Source organism: Vulpes lagopus, chromosome 12 (genome assembly GCF_018345385.1).
Source record: "Vulpes lagopus strain Blue_001 chromosome 12, ASM1834538v1, whole genome shotgun sequence".
NCBI classification, from domain to species: domain Eukaryota; kingdom Metazoa; phylum Chordata; class Mammalia; order Carnivora; family Canidae; genus Vulpes; species Vulpes lagopus.
In genome coordinates, this window is record NC_054835.1 from 24,258,208 (window position 1) to 24,273,330 (window position 15,123).

The 15,123-nt window shown below is 41.5% G+C and overlaps 3 protein-coding genes across 7 annotated transcripts in view; 1 reads left to right on the forward strand and 2 right to left on the reverse strand.

Moving 5' to 3' along the window:
- Positions 1-7,628, reverse strand: part of TADA2A (transcriptional adaptor 2A) — a 52,458-nt gene extending 44,830 nt beyond the window's left edge. For 3 of the 4 annotated variants that reach the window (XM_041723747.1, XM_041723748.1, XM_041723745.1), the window contains exons 1-2: positions 7,501-7,628; positions 4,430-4,555 (exon numbers count right to left, since the gene is read on the reverse strand). In XM_041723747.1, the coding sequence (XP_041579681.1) occupies positions 4,430-4,454 (25 nt within the window). In that variant the 5' untranslated portion in view covers positions 4,455-4,555; positions 7,501-7,628. The remainder of the gene's footprint in view (positions 1-4,429; positions 4,556-7,500) is intronic. The other variant, XM_041723746.1, reaches the window with a different exon arrangement.
- A 185-nt stretch (positions 7,629-7,813) lies between these two features.
- The window catches only part of ACACA (acetyl-CoA carboxylase alpha), a 294,471-nt gene continuing 287,161 nt past the window's right edge, over positions 7,814-15,123 (forward strand). Inside the window, exon 1 of the mRNA XM_041723740.1 lies at positions 7,814-8,137. Coding sequence (XP_041579674.1) covers positions 8,100-8,137 — 38 coding nt within the window. The 5' untranslated portion in view covers positions 7,814-8,099. The remainder of the gene's footprint in view (positions 8,138-15,123) is intronic.
- The window catches only part of C12H17orf78 (chromosome 12 C17orf78 homolog), a 48,194-nt gene continuing 43,408 nt past the window's right edge, over positions 10,338-15,123 (reverse strand). For both annotated transcript variants that reach the window (XM_041723750.1, XM_041723754.1), the window contains one exon: positions 10,338-10,562. The gene's annotated coding sequence lies outside the window, so the exon portion shown is untranslated. The remainder of the gene's footprint in view (positions 10,563-15,123) is intronic.

The following is a 15,123-nucleotide window of genomic DNA, read 5'->3' on the forward strand; positions in this document are numbered from 1 at the left end:
GTTTTGTTCGGAACTTTACCAAGAGTTATTCAGGCTTGTGGGATTTCTGAGTCACCAATACAACACACATGAGTCACTGCTTTTGTAGTTGTAAGAGTCACAGTGATTCAACATATGGGTGCAAGCATCTGACTACTTAAGTCATTATGTCTTCTACTGAAATCATGTCTAAACATATTGAGGTACATATTATTTTAAAATAAATTATGCTAGTTCATTATTTTCTTTTGTTTATTCTTTGTATTATGGTTAAGCCATTATTATTTCTGTTTCTTTGACATCATGGATGTAGATGTGTTATGTTACCTATGTATTTCATTTCCAAAGAGTAAATGAGCTCTAAAAATATTATAAAAAGAAAACATGGGGCCTCCTAAGGTTGAAAACAACTTATCTAATCAGTTCTCTACTGGTGGGCACTTATATTGTTTCCAATTTTTCACTATTATGAAGAATGCTATTGTGTTCTTCAGAATATATATTTTTCTAGAACTAGAACTGTTGAGCACAGAGGGTTTTTGATAGTCAAACTATCCTTCACAAAGATATTCTAGAACTTTTCTATAACCTAAGAGTAAGGAAAGGCTTTTTTACCATCATTCAAAATCCAAAGGCAATAAAATTAATAAACTTGACTACATAAACAATACAAACAAAAAACTTTATTGGCAAAAAACACCGTAAGCAAAATAAAAAGGCAAATAAGCTAAAAAAAAAAATTTGAAAACATATTACAGACAAAGAGCTAAAGTCCCCATTATATAAAAACTTTTAAAAACTGAGGGGAAAAAAGAAAGAACAAAAATCCTATTGTAAAACAAAGATAATTAGAAGAAAAAGAGATAGACCAAAAAATGGCCCTTTTAAACATATGAAAAGACACTCAATTTCACTCATAACAGAAATCTATACTGAGAACTTCTCACCCATCAGACTAGCAAAAGTTCAAAAGCCTGATAATACTTTCTTAGAATGTGGAGAAATAGGCATTCTCATATATTGCTGATGGGAATGCATCAGAACATTATTTGGAATTACAAACTACTACCTCGATGTCCAAGCACTGAAGAATAGTAGTTTAACAAACAATGGAGTACCTAAACAATGGAGTCCTATGCAACTATAAAAAAAAAAAGAAAGAACTATCTTTATAAACTAAAATAGTATATCCAGAAGATTCTATTAAATGAAAAAAAACACACTGTAAAAATGTACACATTTGTTTGGGAAAAACCCCAAACAAACATGTCTGTTTATTTTCACAAAAAGAAATAAAAGACAGATAAACTAGGAAACAATGAAGTTGGATACCTACAAAGAGCTGGCAGAGGGGGAATGGAATGGAAGAAACATAGGAGGGAGTAATCATTCTCCAAATATATATTTTATTGTTTTGACTTTTGGAAGTGTACTTATATTCTACAAATTTATTTTTAAAAATCACATTAATAAATATAAAAAGGGAAAACTAAAAACAGTATGAACAGATGAACCTGATAGTATCTTCTATGCTTTTTAATTTTTATAAAAGATTTTATTTATTTATTCATGAGACACACAGAGAGAGAGAGAGAGGCAGAGACACAGGCAGAGAAAGAAGCAGGCTCCTCACCAGGAGCCTGATGTGGGACTTGATCCCAGGACCCTGGGATCACGACCTGAGCCAAAGGCAGACGCTCAACCGCTGAGCTACCTAGGTGCCCTGAACCTGATAGTATTTCAGAATACTATAACCACACTGAAAAAGGAAAAACAAAATCTAAACTTATGAACACTTAACAATATACCTTCAGTTTTGGGTGATGCAAACAAATCTTGAACTTGTGGAAGGAGGTCTGTTTTATGTAGTGGTAGGTAAAAAAGCAACTCTGACATAATTTTGGATGTATTAAAAGACTGAGCAAATGAGTAAACGTGCTGATGTTGGCTGCCAAGGTTCTCACAGAGGAAAGGACACACAAATAAAGAATGGGGGAAAACAAGGAAAAAGCCTCTGAAGATGAACTTGAGGTATCAATGTGAACTCATGATTTCTTAAAAGTGTATGTATTGGTATATATGCATATGGCATATATGCACATATATTTCATAGCTCTGTGGGCCAAGGATCCAAGATGCAAAGATATGCTAGTAGTAATGAGCAATGACCAGATCTTGATCTCTAATGTCACTCCTCTCTAAAAGGAACCAGGGTTCCTCAGAGAAGTGGTTGCTTCCAGGGCTGGGGCAGAGAAGATGCAAGATGCACCTGGAACATGTAGCCAAAAGGTAAGGAAACGCTCAAAAAAGTGGTGGGTGTGATTAAGGATGTAGGAGCCAGATTGAAGGAACTCACAGAGGTCAAACTGGGACAATCTGAAAGCCAAAATAATTAAGTATGATAAAGAAATATAAACCTTGATAAAATAGTAATTTGTGTGTCCACACTTATAATAAATAAAAACATCAATTAAATAATGGACACAGGGCTCTTGATTATATAATCAAGAAATTATATAATATATATATTACACGTAACAATATAATTGTAAAATAATATATATATAAGTGCTAACTAGCAAATGCAGAGAGTGCTGGAACTGGGGGAAAAACATGATTTTGCATGATGGTAGAGATTGGATCAGGCAAAAATCATAATGTATGTTAAATCTAGGGAGAAATTTTGGTGAGTGGGATATTTTATGGCCTGAAAGTGTCTCCCTATGGGTTATTTATTACATGCAAGGGAAAAATACAAATTACACAACGGAGAACTCAGACACCATGACTGGGTTTTCAAAACCATTATCACCAGTGAGGTACAGAGCAAGACCAAACAAATCCAATACGAGAAACCTCTGTTTTAAAAATGAGAGGGAGAAAGGGCCTGTCTTCTTCAAAAGTGTCAATGTCACTAAAGACAAAGGCTGTGGTAATGTTTCAGTTTAAAGGAGGCTAAAGATACATAGCAACTTAATATAAGACTTGACCCCTAAAAAAAAAAGACTTGACCCCTGACTGTGTTCTGTATTAGAAGAAAAAAAAACACCATAAAGGACATTGTTCAGTCAACTTACAAAACTGAATGAACTATAGACGATAGATTGGATAAAAATATCTAATTGATGTTAAATTTACTAGTTGATAACTCTACTGAAATTATATAATAAAATATCCCAGGCAGCCCTGGTGGCGCAGTGGTTTAGCGCCGCCTGCAGCTCAGGGTGTGATCCTGGAGACCCGGGATCGAGTCCCACGTCGGGCTCCCTGCATGGAGCCTGCTTCTCCCTCTACCTGTGTCTCTGCCTCTCTCTGTATCTCTCATGAATAAGTAAATTAAAAAAAAAAATCTTTAAAAAAAAAATAAATAAATAAAATATCCCTATTCTTAGGAAATAAACACTAAAGTGTGTAGGGTAAAGGGCCAGGATATATGTCTCTTACCCTTAAATGATTCTGAAAAAAAAAAATGCAGTGTCTATGTCTGCCTGTACATATTATATATATATATAAATCATATAGAGGTACTTATACGTATATTTACAGATAAACAGAGAATACACACAAATAGAGTAAGAGATTAATGGTATATAGGGATCCCTTGGTTCTTAATCTTATTCTTTTAATTTTCTTGTACGTTTGAAATTATCTCCAAATAAAAACCTTAAAAATTATTTTAAAAAGAGAACGAGAATGATTTCAGTTTACACTTTAAGCATCAGGAAAATTCATTTAGGTTTTCTCCATGTGTAAAACGAGAGATTTGAACTGGATGTGTTTGAAGACTTCATTCTGTCCCAAATTTATATAGATAGGGAATGTGATAAGAGAGCAAATAAGAGGTCCTTTAAGAAATTGCTGAAAAGGAAACAATACCCCAGAGTGCCTTTCTGTTTCTTCTCATTGCGGCACTACTAACATCTAACAATAGAATTTCTATTTCTGCCAAATCTCTTCTCATCATAAACAAAGAAGAGGCAGTATATTTTTTCTCCATAGCAATGGCTGCCTGAATTTATTTCATACACATACAATTTCCTGCATTATTATTATACTGTGGTTCACTCTTAGAACACAAGTTCCACCTAAAAGGAAAGGGGGGAGAGAAGCATGTCTTTTATTCCATACTGACATTATTTCTTATCAAGGCATCTAAAATATGTTATTGGTTCTAAAGAGAAATTCAACTGCTTTCTTAAGTCTAACTGCAGGTTAATCATACTATATTTGAGCATAGTTTTCTTACAAGACCTAGGATGATATGTCTGTGTCATGTGTTTAGTGAGCAATCAATAAGTATTGGTTAATTTTATTTTGATTTGATACTGTTATTCCTTTAGGATCAGATTTGCAGGGCTTTAACTTCCAAGTGCTTATTTTTCTTCTTTGATCAACTTCCACTTGAGTTTGCTGCTAATATTCACCTGGGGCTTGTTGCCACTATACTTACTGCTAAAGGAACCCAAACGGTCCATTCCCTAATTTGCAAACAGTCTTGTTTGATCTTCCTCAATGCAGCGCTCCCTTAAGGAGATGTCAGAACTGGCCAACACATACATCAAAGCTTGATGATCCCCTATGAATAAACAAAAACGGCACATAGATCAGGAAATAATTCAAAGGAGGGCAGCCCCGGTGGCGCAGCCGTTTAGCACTGCCTGCAGCCGGGGGTTTGATCCTGGGGACCCTGGATCAAGTCCCACATCAGGCTCCCTGCATGGAGCCTGCTTCTCCCTCTGCCTGTGCCTCTGCCTCTCTCTCTCTCTCTCTCTGTCTCTATGAATAAATAAATAAAATCTTTAAAAAAAAAATTCAAAGGAACAAGATATAGAGAAGAAAATGCAACATATTCAATTCTACCACATTCTAGCTTTGCAATGCTAAGCAAATTATTTTGTTAAATTTTAAGGGTTTTTAAAAAAGATTTATTTTAGAAAGAGAGTACATGGAGGGGCAGAGGGAGAGAGAGAAAAATCTCAAGAAGATTCCCCACTAATCTCAGAGCCTGATGCAGGGCTCAATCCCATGACCCCAAGATCATGACCTGAACCAAAATCAAGAGTCAGACACTTAACTGACTTAGTCACTCAGGCGCCCCTATTTTGAGTTTTATTTAAGTAATCTCTGCATTCAATGTGGGGCTCAAACCCATGACCCCGAGAAATCAAAAGTCACACGCTCCTCTGACTGAGCCAGTAAGGTTCCCCGATTATTTTGTCTTTATAAGCCTGTATTCCCTCTGTAAAGCGGGTATGAGAAATAGTATCTACCTCCTAAAGTTACTGTGAGGATTAAATATCAAAATCCATATATAAATGTACCATGGTACCTGGCCCCTAGTAAGCCCTGCATAATGACTACATATCTCTAATAAACAATTACTGTTTTTCTCTATCTAGTATCACTTCTCTCCTTAACCCTTCTTTCCTTTGGGAAACTGACTCACCCACATTTCATACGGTCCTGGTGGGATTACCAATCACAATTCTGTATACCGCACCCCGACAGCTAAAGCAACCAGATCTCTTATGAAAATCCCAGTCTTGAGTAAGACATACAAGGGCAGAAGGCAGTTGAATCCCAGTTATTCACTAATCAAAGAATTTGGTCCATGAGCTCTGGCTATTGAGATCCCCACCCCCAAGGATGGCCCAACTGTTTAGAGTTTTTTCATTTACCCTTTTTTTTTCTTTTTAAAGATTTTATTTATTTATTCATGAGAGATAGAGACATAGGTAGAGGGAGAAGCAAAGCAGGCACCATGCAGGGAGCCCAATGCCAGACATGATCCCGAGTCTCCAGGATCAGGCCCTGGGCTGAAGGTGGTGCTAAACCACTGAACCACCCAGGCTGCCCTGAACAAATATTTAATGTTTGTTGTACATTATACAAAGTATTTTCGTGAAGGTAGAAATGAAATCCTACTTCACCCTAACTCAAGAAAACCTCTCTCCTTCTTCTATAGTCCCACAGCTTCTCTTTTCCGGCATCACAGTCTACTTTGTGGGGATTACTTCTGAATGCATATTTTTTTCCCATTTCTAGACTAAATGAAAGCAGGAACTACTGTCCAGCACATATCCGTATGTACCAAATGCCAGAGAAAGAACTCAAGAAATAAAATGTAATGGACAAATGTTAATTTTACAAAAGGTTAATTCATCTTTAATTCTCCTGGAATGACTTCTTTCATCTGGCGTGCTGAGCCGGGAGTATAATTCACCATTAAGTCTATATGCCATTCAGATAACATTGCTGTCAATGAACTTGTCTTTTTAAGTGGGCTGGGATAGGATGCCGTCCTCTAGTCCTAGGAAAAGTTAGTCTTTGAAGAAAAATGGGTTTAGCAAGGGGTATTATGCACTCGTTAATAAAATAATGGCCAAGGGCAGGCCCGGTGGCTCAGTTTAGCGCCGCCTTCTGCCCAGGGCCTGACCCTGGAGACCCTGGATCAAGTCCCATGTTGGGCTCCAAGCGTGGAGCCTGCCCCCCTCTCTGTGTGTCTCTCATTAATCAATAAATAAAATCTTAAAAAAAAAAAAAAAAAAAGGCCAAGTGAACTTTACTCATGTGCCAGGTACTGTGGAACCACTCACTGTATGTGGATTATCTCTCTAAATCCTCACAACAACAACAACAAAATAAATAAATAAATCCTCACAACCTTCAGACATGCTGTTTTTTCAAATAAGGAAATGAAGCTCTGAAAGACAGGTACTTGCACAATGTCTGAAAGGTAGTAAACAGCAGCGACACTTCAACACAGGTTAATACTAACGGTCAAGTAATGGATGTATACATTCTTCATGTCATGAGCACAATATTGCAATAAGCAGAATTTTTTTCCTCTCCTTTCTCACAAGAGACATTTCTGACACCAATATCCATGAAAGGATGGGTGGTAGCTCCAAATTAACATCTGTCAAATTCAAAGTCCCTAGGAGGAGGAAGGGAGGCACCGCGAAGAACCGCCTTCGCTGTGGTGCAGGGGACAGACAGGTGCAGGGTCTGTAGTTTTGCAGACGAGGCTGAGCTCCTCACTTCGTTCCTGAAGCTGTATGATCTTGGGCAAGTCATTTTTCCTGAGCCTCAGTCGGCCTCAGCTCCAAAATGGAGCTGAACTACCCAGTGTTGCAAGGCCTACTTGAAAACTGGAAAAAGTAACGTCGGTCAGGTGCACCACACAGGGCGGCTGTTCCCGGCGTAATTAGGCGCGCCCCAGCAGAGACAGCAATCCCGAGGCCGGGGCGGCGCAGGGCCGCCCAGGGGGCGGGGCGAGCCGGGGACGCCGAGGGGCGGGCCCCACGGGTCAGGCCGGGCCCGCGCCCCCCTCCCCCAGGCGTGGCGTGGCCCGGCGCCGCAAGCCCGTCTGCGGGCCCGCAGGCCGCGTTTCCCCTGGGGCCGCCAGGGCCCGCAGCCCGCCCCCTCCCCCTCCGCCCCTTCGCCGTGCCCGCCACCCCCTCGGCCGCGAGAGGGGCTCGCGCACCGCCGCCACCCGGGCCGCAACGCCTCGTGCCTCACCTCACCGCGTCCCCTCCTCCGCGCCGAGGAGCAGCCACCCGCGCGCGCGCCCCCGGGGTGCGTGCTCGCTCCCGAGCGGCACAGGCGCGAGCGCGTCGCCGCCGCCCCTCCCCGGCCCTCGCGGCGCCGCCGCCACCGCCCCCTCGGCCCGCGCCCCGGCCTCGCCGCGCGCCAGCCGCGGTCCTGTGGCAGAGGCCCGGGGGGGGCAAGGGCGGAGTGAGCGGCCTGCCTGACTGAGTCCGGGCGGCAGTCCCTTTTGCGCGAGGCGCGTTGGCGGTCGCCGGAGGCTTGCCGGTGCGTGGCGCCGTTCGATCCGCTTCAGAGTGCGGTGAGGTGGAGCGGGCCGGTTCTGTCCTGCTTTTGTGTTTCTAACTTTCCCACCCCCAACCCTCTCTGCCGCCCCTGTTGCAGCGAAGGCAGCTGAGGCCACGCGGGGCTTGGCAGTGCTGCTCGTGGATTAACCAGACTGACTGGTGTAAGGGTAAACAGGGTACGTTTTACTCAGATGCTTCTGGAACGTCGAAATTCTCCTCTTTGGAAAGAACCATCATCCCCTCTTTGGGCTTCAGGGGCCCAGATTGAGGCGCGATGATGAGAGGATGTGGTGGTCCACTCTGATGTCAATCTTGAGGGTTAGGTACGTCCCAACGTCTCTTATTACTACTACTAATTATTATAATAGCTGCCATTTGTCAAGTATTTATTTCTTGCATGCCAGAAATTGTACAAAGGTGGTCACATCCTTGGTGTCATGTAATCTTCAAAAACGACCTTATGAGGCAGGCACTATTATTACCCCCATTTTCCAGGTGAAGACATTTAGACTGGCTTATAAGTAACTTGGGAACACACGGCTAGAAAGTGTTGGGGGAAAAGAAAAAAAACCGAACGTGTTGGGGAGGGGATTCAAGCCGTGATAATCTTCACCATTATGCTGTTGCACCTGTTTAGAAGTCTTTCATAAATGTGCCCAACCTCGCTTTGAATTCATTTGCATTTTCTGCTGGTGTGGCCTCTTTATTCATCTTTTAGTATACGAATGCTACAAATTTGTGCTAAAAAATAATCAGAACATTCACCCAAGTGAAAATAACGTGAAAGCCAGCTCTCACCGTTTTAAACAAACAGTTAACACTTTGGTATACTCTTCCAGACATTTTCCTGTGTATCATGTCAGTAGATACAATATAGTGTAGTTTTTACATTCGATGTATCCTGCAAATCTATTTAGTCACTTAGCCAACAAATATTTAACGAGCGGACACTCTTCCAGGTGTTGAGAACTCAGCGGTGAACAAAACAGTCTCTGCCTCATATAATAGTGGGGGAGATTGATAAGAAACAACATACATGTTACTAAATATTAGATCATGCCCGGTAATGTGGCAAGTTTTATGGAAAAAAATAAAAAAGAATAAATGGATGAGTGATGTGGGCATGGTCCACTGCATGCCAGCCGGGGTCCTGTGGCAGAGGCCCCAGGGGTTATAGGGCAGACTGAGCATCCTGCCTGACTTGAGTAGATGAGGTAGACAGGGAAGGCTTACTTATTTGAAAGAGCACATAAGCAGAAACCTAATCATTAAATAAGAGTGGCAGCACATGGATTTCCAGAGGGAAACTAGGAGAAGCAGCAATTGCCATGGCCCTGAGATAGGGACTTGCTTGGCCTGTTGAAGAAGCAAGGAGACCCCTGTGGCTACAGCACAGCAAATTAGAGAAATAAGTTGGGAAACAGGCAGAAACCAGATTGTACATCAAGTCATAAGCCATGGTTGGACTTTAGATTTGGGAGGGAATGTGGTAGAGTACCACAGAAGAGTTGGAAGCAAAGGAGTAATCAGATTTTTTATGTTTTGACAGAAGAAGACTTCTATTTAGGGTTTAACAATTTGGAAAACATTTTGCCAAGGAGTGTGGATTCATATTATAGGTATTTTATTTTACTTTATTTTTATTTTATTTATGTATTTATTTATAAATTGGAGTTCAATTTGCCGACATATAGCATACTACCCAGTGCTCATCCCGTCAAATGCCACCCTCAGTGCCTGTCACCCAGTCACCCCAACTCCCCACCCACCTCCCTTTCCACTACCCCTTGTTTGTTTCCCAGAGTTAGGAATCTCTCATGTTTTGTCACCCTCACTGATAATTTTCACTCATTTTCTCTCCTTTCCCCCTTTATTCCCTTTCACTATTTTTTATATTCCCCAAATGGATGAGACTGTATGATGTTTGTCCTTCTCCGATTGACTTATTTCACTCCGCATAATACCCTCCAGTTCCATCCATGTCGAAGCAAATGGTGGTATATATCGTTTCTAATGGCTGAATAATATTCCATTGTATACATAGACCACATCTTCTTTATCCATTCATCTTTCGATGGACACCGAGGCTCCTTCCACAGTTTGGCTATTGTGGACATTGCTGCTATAAACATTGGGGTGCAGGTGTTCCAGTGTTTCACTGCATTTGTGTCTTTGGGGTAAATCCCCAGCAGTGCAATTGCTGGATCGTAGGGCAGTTCTATTTTTAACTCTCTGAGGAACCTCCACACAGTTTTCCAGAGTGGCTGTACCAGTTCACATTCCCACCAACAGTGCAAGAGGGTTCCCCTTTCTCCACATCCTCTCCAACAGTTGTTTCCTGTCTTGTTAATTTTCCCCATTCTCACTGGTGTGAGGTGGTATCTCATTGTGGTTTTGATTTGTATTTCCCTGATGGCCAGTGATGCGGAGCATTTTCTCATGTGCTTGTTGGCCATGTGTATGTCTTCTTTGGTGAAATTTCTGTTCATGTGTTTTGCCCATTTCATGACTGGATTGTTTGTTTCTTTGCTGTTGAGTTTAATAAGTTCTTTATAGATCTTGGATACTAGCCCTTTATCTGATATATCATTTGCAAATATCTTCTCCCATTCTGTAGGTTGTCTTTTAGTTTTGTTGAGTATTATAGGTATTTTAGAGCAGTTTCTTCACAGAAATGGCTCATATAAGACTCCACGGTGTGTGGTGGGGAACGTAATCAGATTTATTTTAAAAGGATCACACTGGCAGCTGTGTGGAGAGTAAGATGGTAGAAACATTAAAGTTATTCTTCAAAGCATTAATTGTCCTTTTACACAGCCATTGTACAACAGTTTATCAGCATTGGTGTTTCACCTACACCTTTACACCTTTGCAATCACCTCTACAAAGAAGAGATAGGGTCAGACACATGAGGACTTACCATCATGTCTTTCTCACCTTCACTGAAGTTTTTTTGAGACTGGCTAGGGCACATATCCAGATCTGGTTGTCATGATTGTCAACAAATTTAATATGAGTCATTAATGTTGTACTATTGTGGAAGAAAACAATTCCTTAATACTGGGATCTATTCATTTGAAAACATAGCATTCAAGAGCCTCAAGCATACTTCTGCTTCAGTTGATGTTAGGCCCTCATTAGAATTCTAAGCCCCAATTTAGTCATTGTGCTTAAGAAAGATGTGGAGAAATTAAAACGCACAGTGAGAGGAAAGATAACACTGATGAAGGCAGTGCTTTCCTGGGTGTTTGCCTTCAACAATATAGTGGATAGTGGCATCATTTGTAAGATCAGCTGTAGGAAGAACAGATTTGGAGGAGAAATTAAAAGTTCTATTTTGGATTTGTCTTTTGCAGTCTGAGTGGAAATGATATCTATGAATTTAGAGCTCAGAGGAAAGGCCAGGACTAAAGTTGTATAACTGTATTAAAATTTTTTCTTGGATGTGTGTCATCTTTAGACAAAGCTTGAGGACAGACACTGTGTGTTTGTTTGTTTGTTTTAGATTTTATTTGTTTATTCATGATAGACACAGTGAGAAAGAAGCAGAGACACAGACAGAGGGAGAAGCAGGCTCCTAGCAAGGAGCCCAATGCAGGACCCACCCCAAGTCCAGGATCACGCCCTGGGCCAAAGGCAGACACTCAACTCAACGGCTGAGCCACCCAGGCGCCCCAGACACTATGTTTTTTCTTTGTAACTTCTGTGCCCCTGAGCACATCCTGGACAAATATTTGTGAAATGGACAAATAAAGCAAGTATAGATGAAGTCACTAAGGCAAAATATACAAAGAAAAATGAGAAGAGATCTATGCTTTCACAGAGGTGCAGGCACCTGAACATGACTTATGAGTAGGGTGATAAGTCCCAATTTGCTCAGGACAATCTGGTTTACTCCTGTTGTCCCTTATAATTAGTAATATGGTTTTATTTCATTCTCAGAAATGTCTCAGTTTGGGGGCACCTGGATGGCTCAGTTGGTTAAGCATCTGACTTGATTTCAGCCCAGGTCACAATCTCAGGATTGTGAGATCAAGCCCTGAGTCGGGCTCCATGCTCGATGTGGAACCTGCTTACGGTTCTAGCTCTCCCTCTGCCCCTCTCCCCTACCTCTCTCTTCCTCTCTAAAAACAAAAAGAAAAGAAAAGAAATATCTCAGTTTGTACAATAAATTATATGGTCAGCCTTTGTAGAAGGCCCTTCAGGGCCTTGTGTCTTCATATTTCTCTGTCAGCACCACACCAGCTTATTCTTCATTCCCCAGCCAGACAGAAATACCTCCATTTCCTTCTTGCACTGTTACTTCCAGGCTTCCTTTACCAGGGCACTTCCACTTCAACCTAGACATCACTTCCTTAGGAACATCTTTCCTGACCCTGCCAAACTCAGGGTTAAGTAACTCTTCAATATACGTACTTCAAAGTACGCTTTCAGAGTACTTTGTATTTCACTTGAGATGACTGAGCGCCTTCTTTCTCCCCTCACTGAACATGTCTATAAAGGAACCTAAAAAACATCTTTTAAATATATTTTTTAAAGATTTTATTCATTTATTCACGAGAGACACAGAGAGAGAGAGAGAGAGAGGCAGAGACATAGGTGGAGGGAGCAGGCTCCATGCAGGGAGCCTGATGTGGGACTCGATCCTGGATCTCCAGGATCAGGCCCTGGGCTGAAGGCAGTGCTAAACTGCTGAGCCAGCTGGGCTGCCCTATTTATATATATGTTTTTAGAGAGGGAAAGAGAAGGGGAGGGCAGAGATGGGGAGAGAGACTCTTTAAAGATTCTTTTTAAAATTTATTCATTTGAGAGAGAGGACCCTGGGATCATGACCTGAGCCAAAGGTAGATGTTTAACCAACTGAGCCATCCAGATGGCCTGGAGAAAGAAAATCTAAGCAGGCTCCAGGCCCAGGATGACCTGAACAAAAATCAAGAGTTGGACACTTAATCAACTAGCCCCCAGGCATCTCTGAAAAAAACATCTTAAGACAGAAATTTACATTATGTCCCAGATTTATTTATATTGAATTGATGTTTTTGAAGATTGATGTTCAGGACAGATTGATACCACATCCACCCAGCCCTCCCATTCATTTTTTAAAAATATTTATTTATTTATTTTTAGAAAGAGAGAGCGAGAGCACATGGGAAGTGGGGCAGAGGGAGAGGAAGAGGGGAAAAATTCTCAAGCACACTCCTCACAGAGTGCCAAGTCTGGTGGGAGCTTGGTCCCATGATCCTGAGACCATAACCATATTAAGAGTGGGGTGCCTAACTGACTGAACCATCCAGGTACCCCAAGCCCTTCCATCCTTAATGGAGGAGGTTGGCCTTTGAACTTGAAACCCAGAGGGAAAATTGTATCCTAATGCCAGGGTCTGTAATGCAGTTGCCATTGACTGAGTCCAGAATATTCCAACAGCTCCTCTTCAACTGTTAAGCTGCTGTGATTTTTTGTTTTTTTAAGATTTTGTTTATTTGAGAGGGGTAGAGAGTGAGCAACAGTGAGAGCGTGCACAAGCAGGGGAAGATTCAGAGAGGGAGAAGTAGATTCTCCTCTAAAAAGAGAGCCCTAGTGGGGCTCAGTCTCTGGGCTCTAAGATCATGACTTGAGCTGAAAGCAGCTTAACCTACAAGTCACCTAGGCATCCCAAGCTGCTGTGTTTAGAATCAAAAGTGTAATTTCTGAGCTTCTTTCTCTATGGAAATCATTCTCGGGCAGCCCTGGGGGCTCAGCAGTTTAGTGCCGCCTTTGGCCCAGGGCGTGATCCTGGAGACCCAGGAGGTTAGGTTCCCTGCATGGAGCCTGCCCCTCTCTCTGCCTGTGTCTCTGTGCCTCTCTCTCTCTCTGTCTCTCATGAATAGATAAATAAAATCATATAGAAGAAAAGAAAAGAAATCATTCTCTATCATTTCTTTTTTTAAAAAATATTTTATTTATTTATTCATTAGAGACACAAAGAGAGAGAGGCAGAGACATAGGCAGAGGGAGAAGCAGGCTCCCCACGGGGAGTGCTATGTGGGACTTGATCCTGGGACTTTGGGATCATGTTCAACCACTAAGCCACCCAGGTGTCCCATTCTTTATCATTTCTAGTTACTTGTCCTGAGTGCTGAAAGTCTTTATAAACTTTATCTCATCTAATACTCATTTTTCTTCTACCTGAGGTGGTTCTTTGTAGTTTGGTACAACTCAAATAGATAAAAACAAAGTCTAAAAATCTAGCTTTCTTGTGGGGTTCCACTTCTCTCCTTTAAGCTCTGAGGTATACCTAATAAAGTTATCCAGAGATGTAGGTCCTGGAGCAGAGCTCTTTGCCAATTACAAGGGCTCTACAAGGCAAAGAATCTTCCTGTGACATGCTCAGTAGAGAGGGTTTCACCCCACAATAGGCATGAGCCTCAAGAACTACAGCTCTTAGTTCTCAGCTAAGATTTCACTTGATTTTCACTCAGCTTGATTTCACATCCACCAAGTTGCTTTCACAGAAGCGCAGGCTCCCCAGTGGCCCAGTTCAGGTCTGGTTCCAGCCTCCTCAGGCTCTGCTGCTGCCTCTTAACATTCAGGAGCATTGCCTCCCTCTTCCTGCCTCCTTATCTTTCTCTCTTTGTGGCCACCCTAGTCAAAGGAGTTAAGGAATCAATCCCCCCCCTTTTTTTTCCCAGAAGTTTCCTAGACTATTTAACTTGATCCACCCCAACTATGACGAGTCTGCAGAGAAAAGGTTGAAGCACTCCTGCTAATTTATTTACAGAAATGTAAGGTCTTTGTAGCCATTTCTTCACATGGTGCCATATCTGAGTTGCTCTAAGAGGGCCCTCAAGATATCAGAGGTGAACAAGAGGGGAAAAAACATTTTTGCTAAAGGCCCTGCTTTACAGATAAGGAAAAAAAAGACTCAGAAAGGTAAATCCACTTGCCTAAAGTCATTTAGGTACTAGATAGCACAGCCAGAATGAAAACCAGATCTGGCCAAATGTAACTAATAACTTGCCTCTGACTATTTAAAACTGAAGAGTTAGCAGATATCAGGATTTTCATAATGCCATGACCATTAAGCAGAGTGTTCATGAATCTAGGTTTTTGCTACCCATCACTTCTGCCTCTTGCTCACCATCCTGACTTTTTTTTTTTTTTAATCTATGAAAAGTGCAGAATATCTGTCTCATGAGTCATCAGGCTTTGGGTAGAATCCAAAAAGGTAGGTGAACTAGGTATGTATTGTTGAGTGACTTCTGTTTATCAGAAAAATTTAACTACAAAATTTAACTACTGCCTTTTACCACTGTCAAGTATTTAGGCAAGT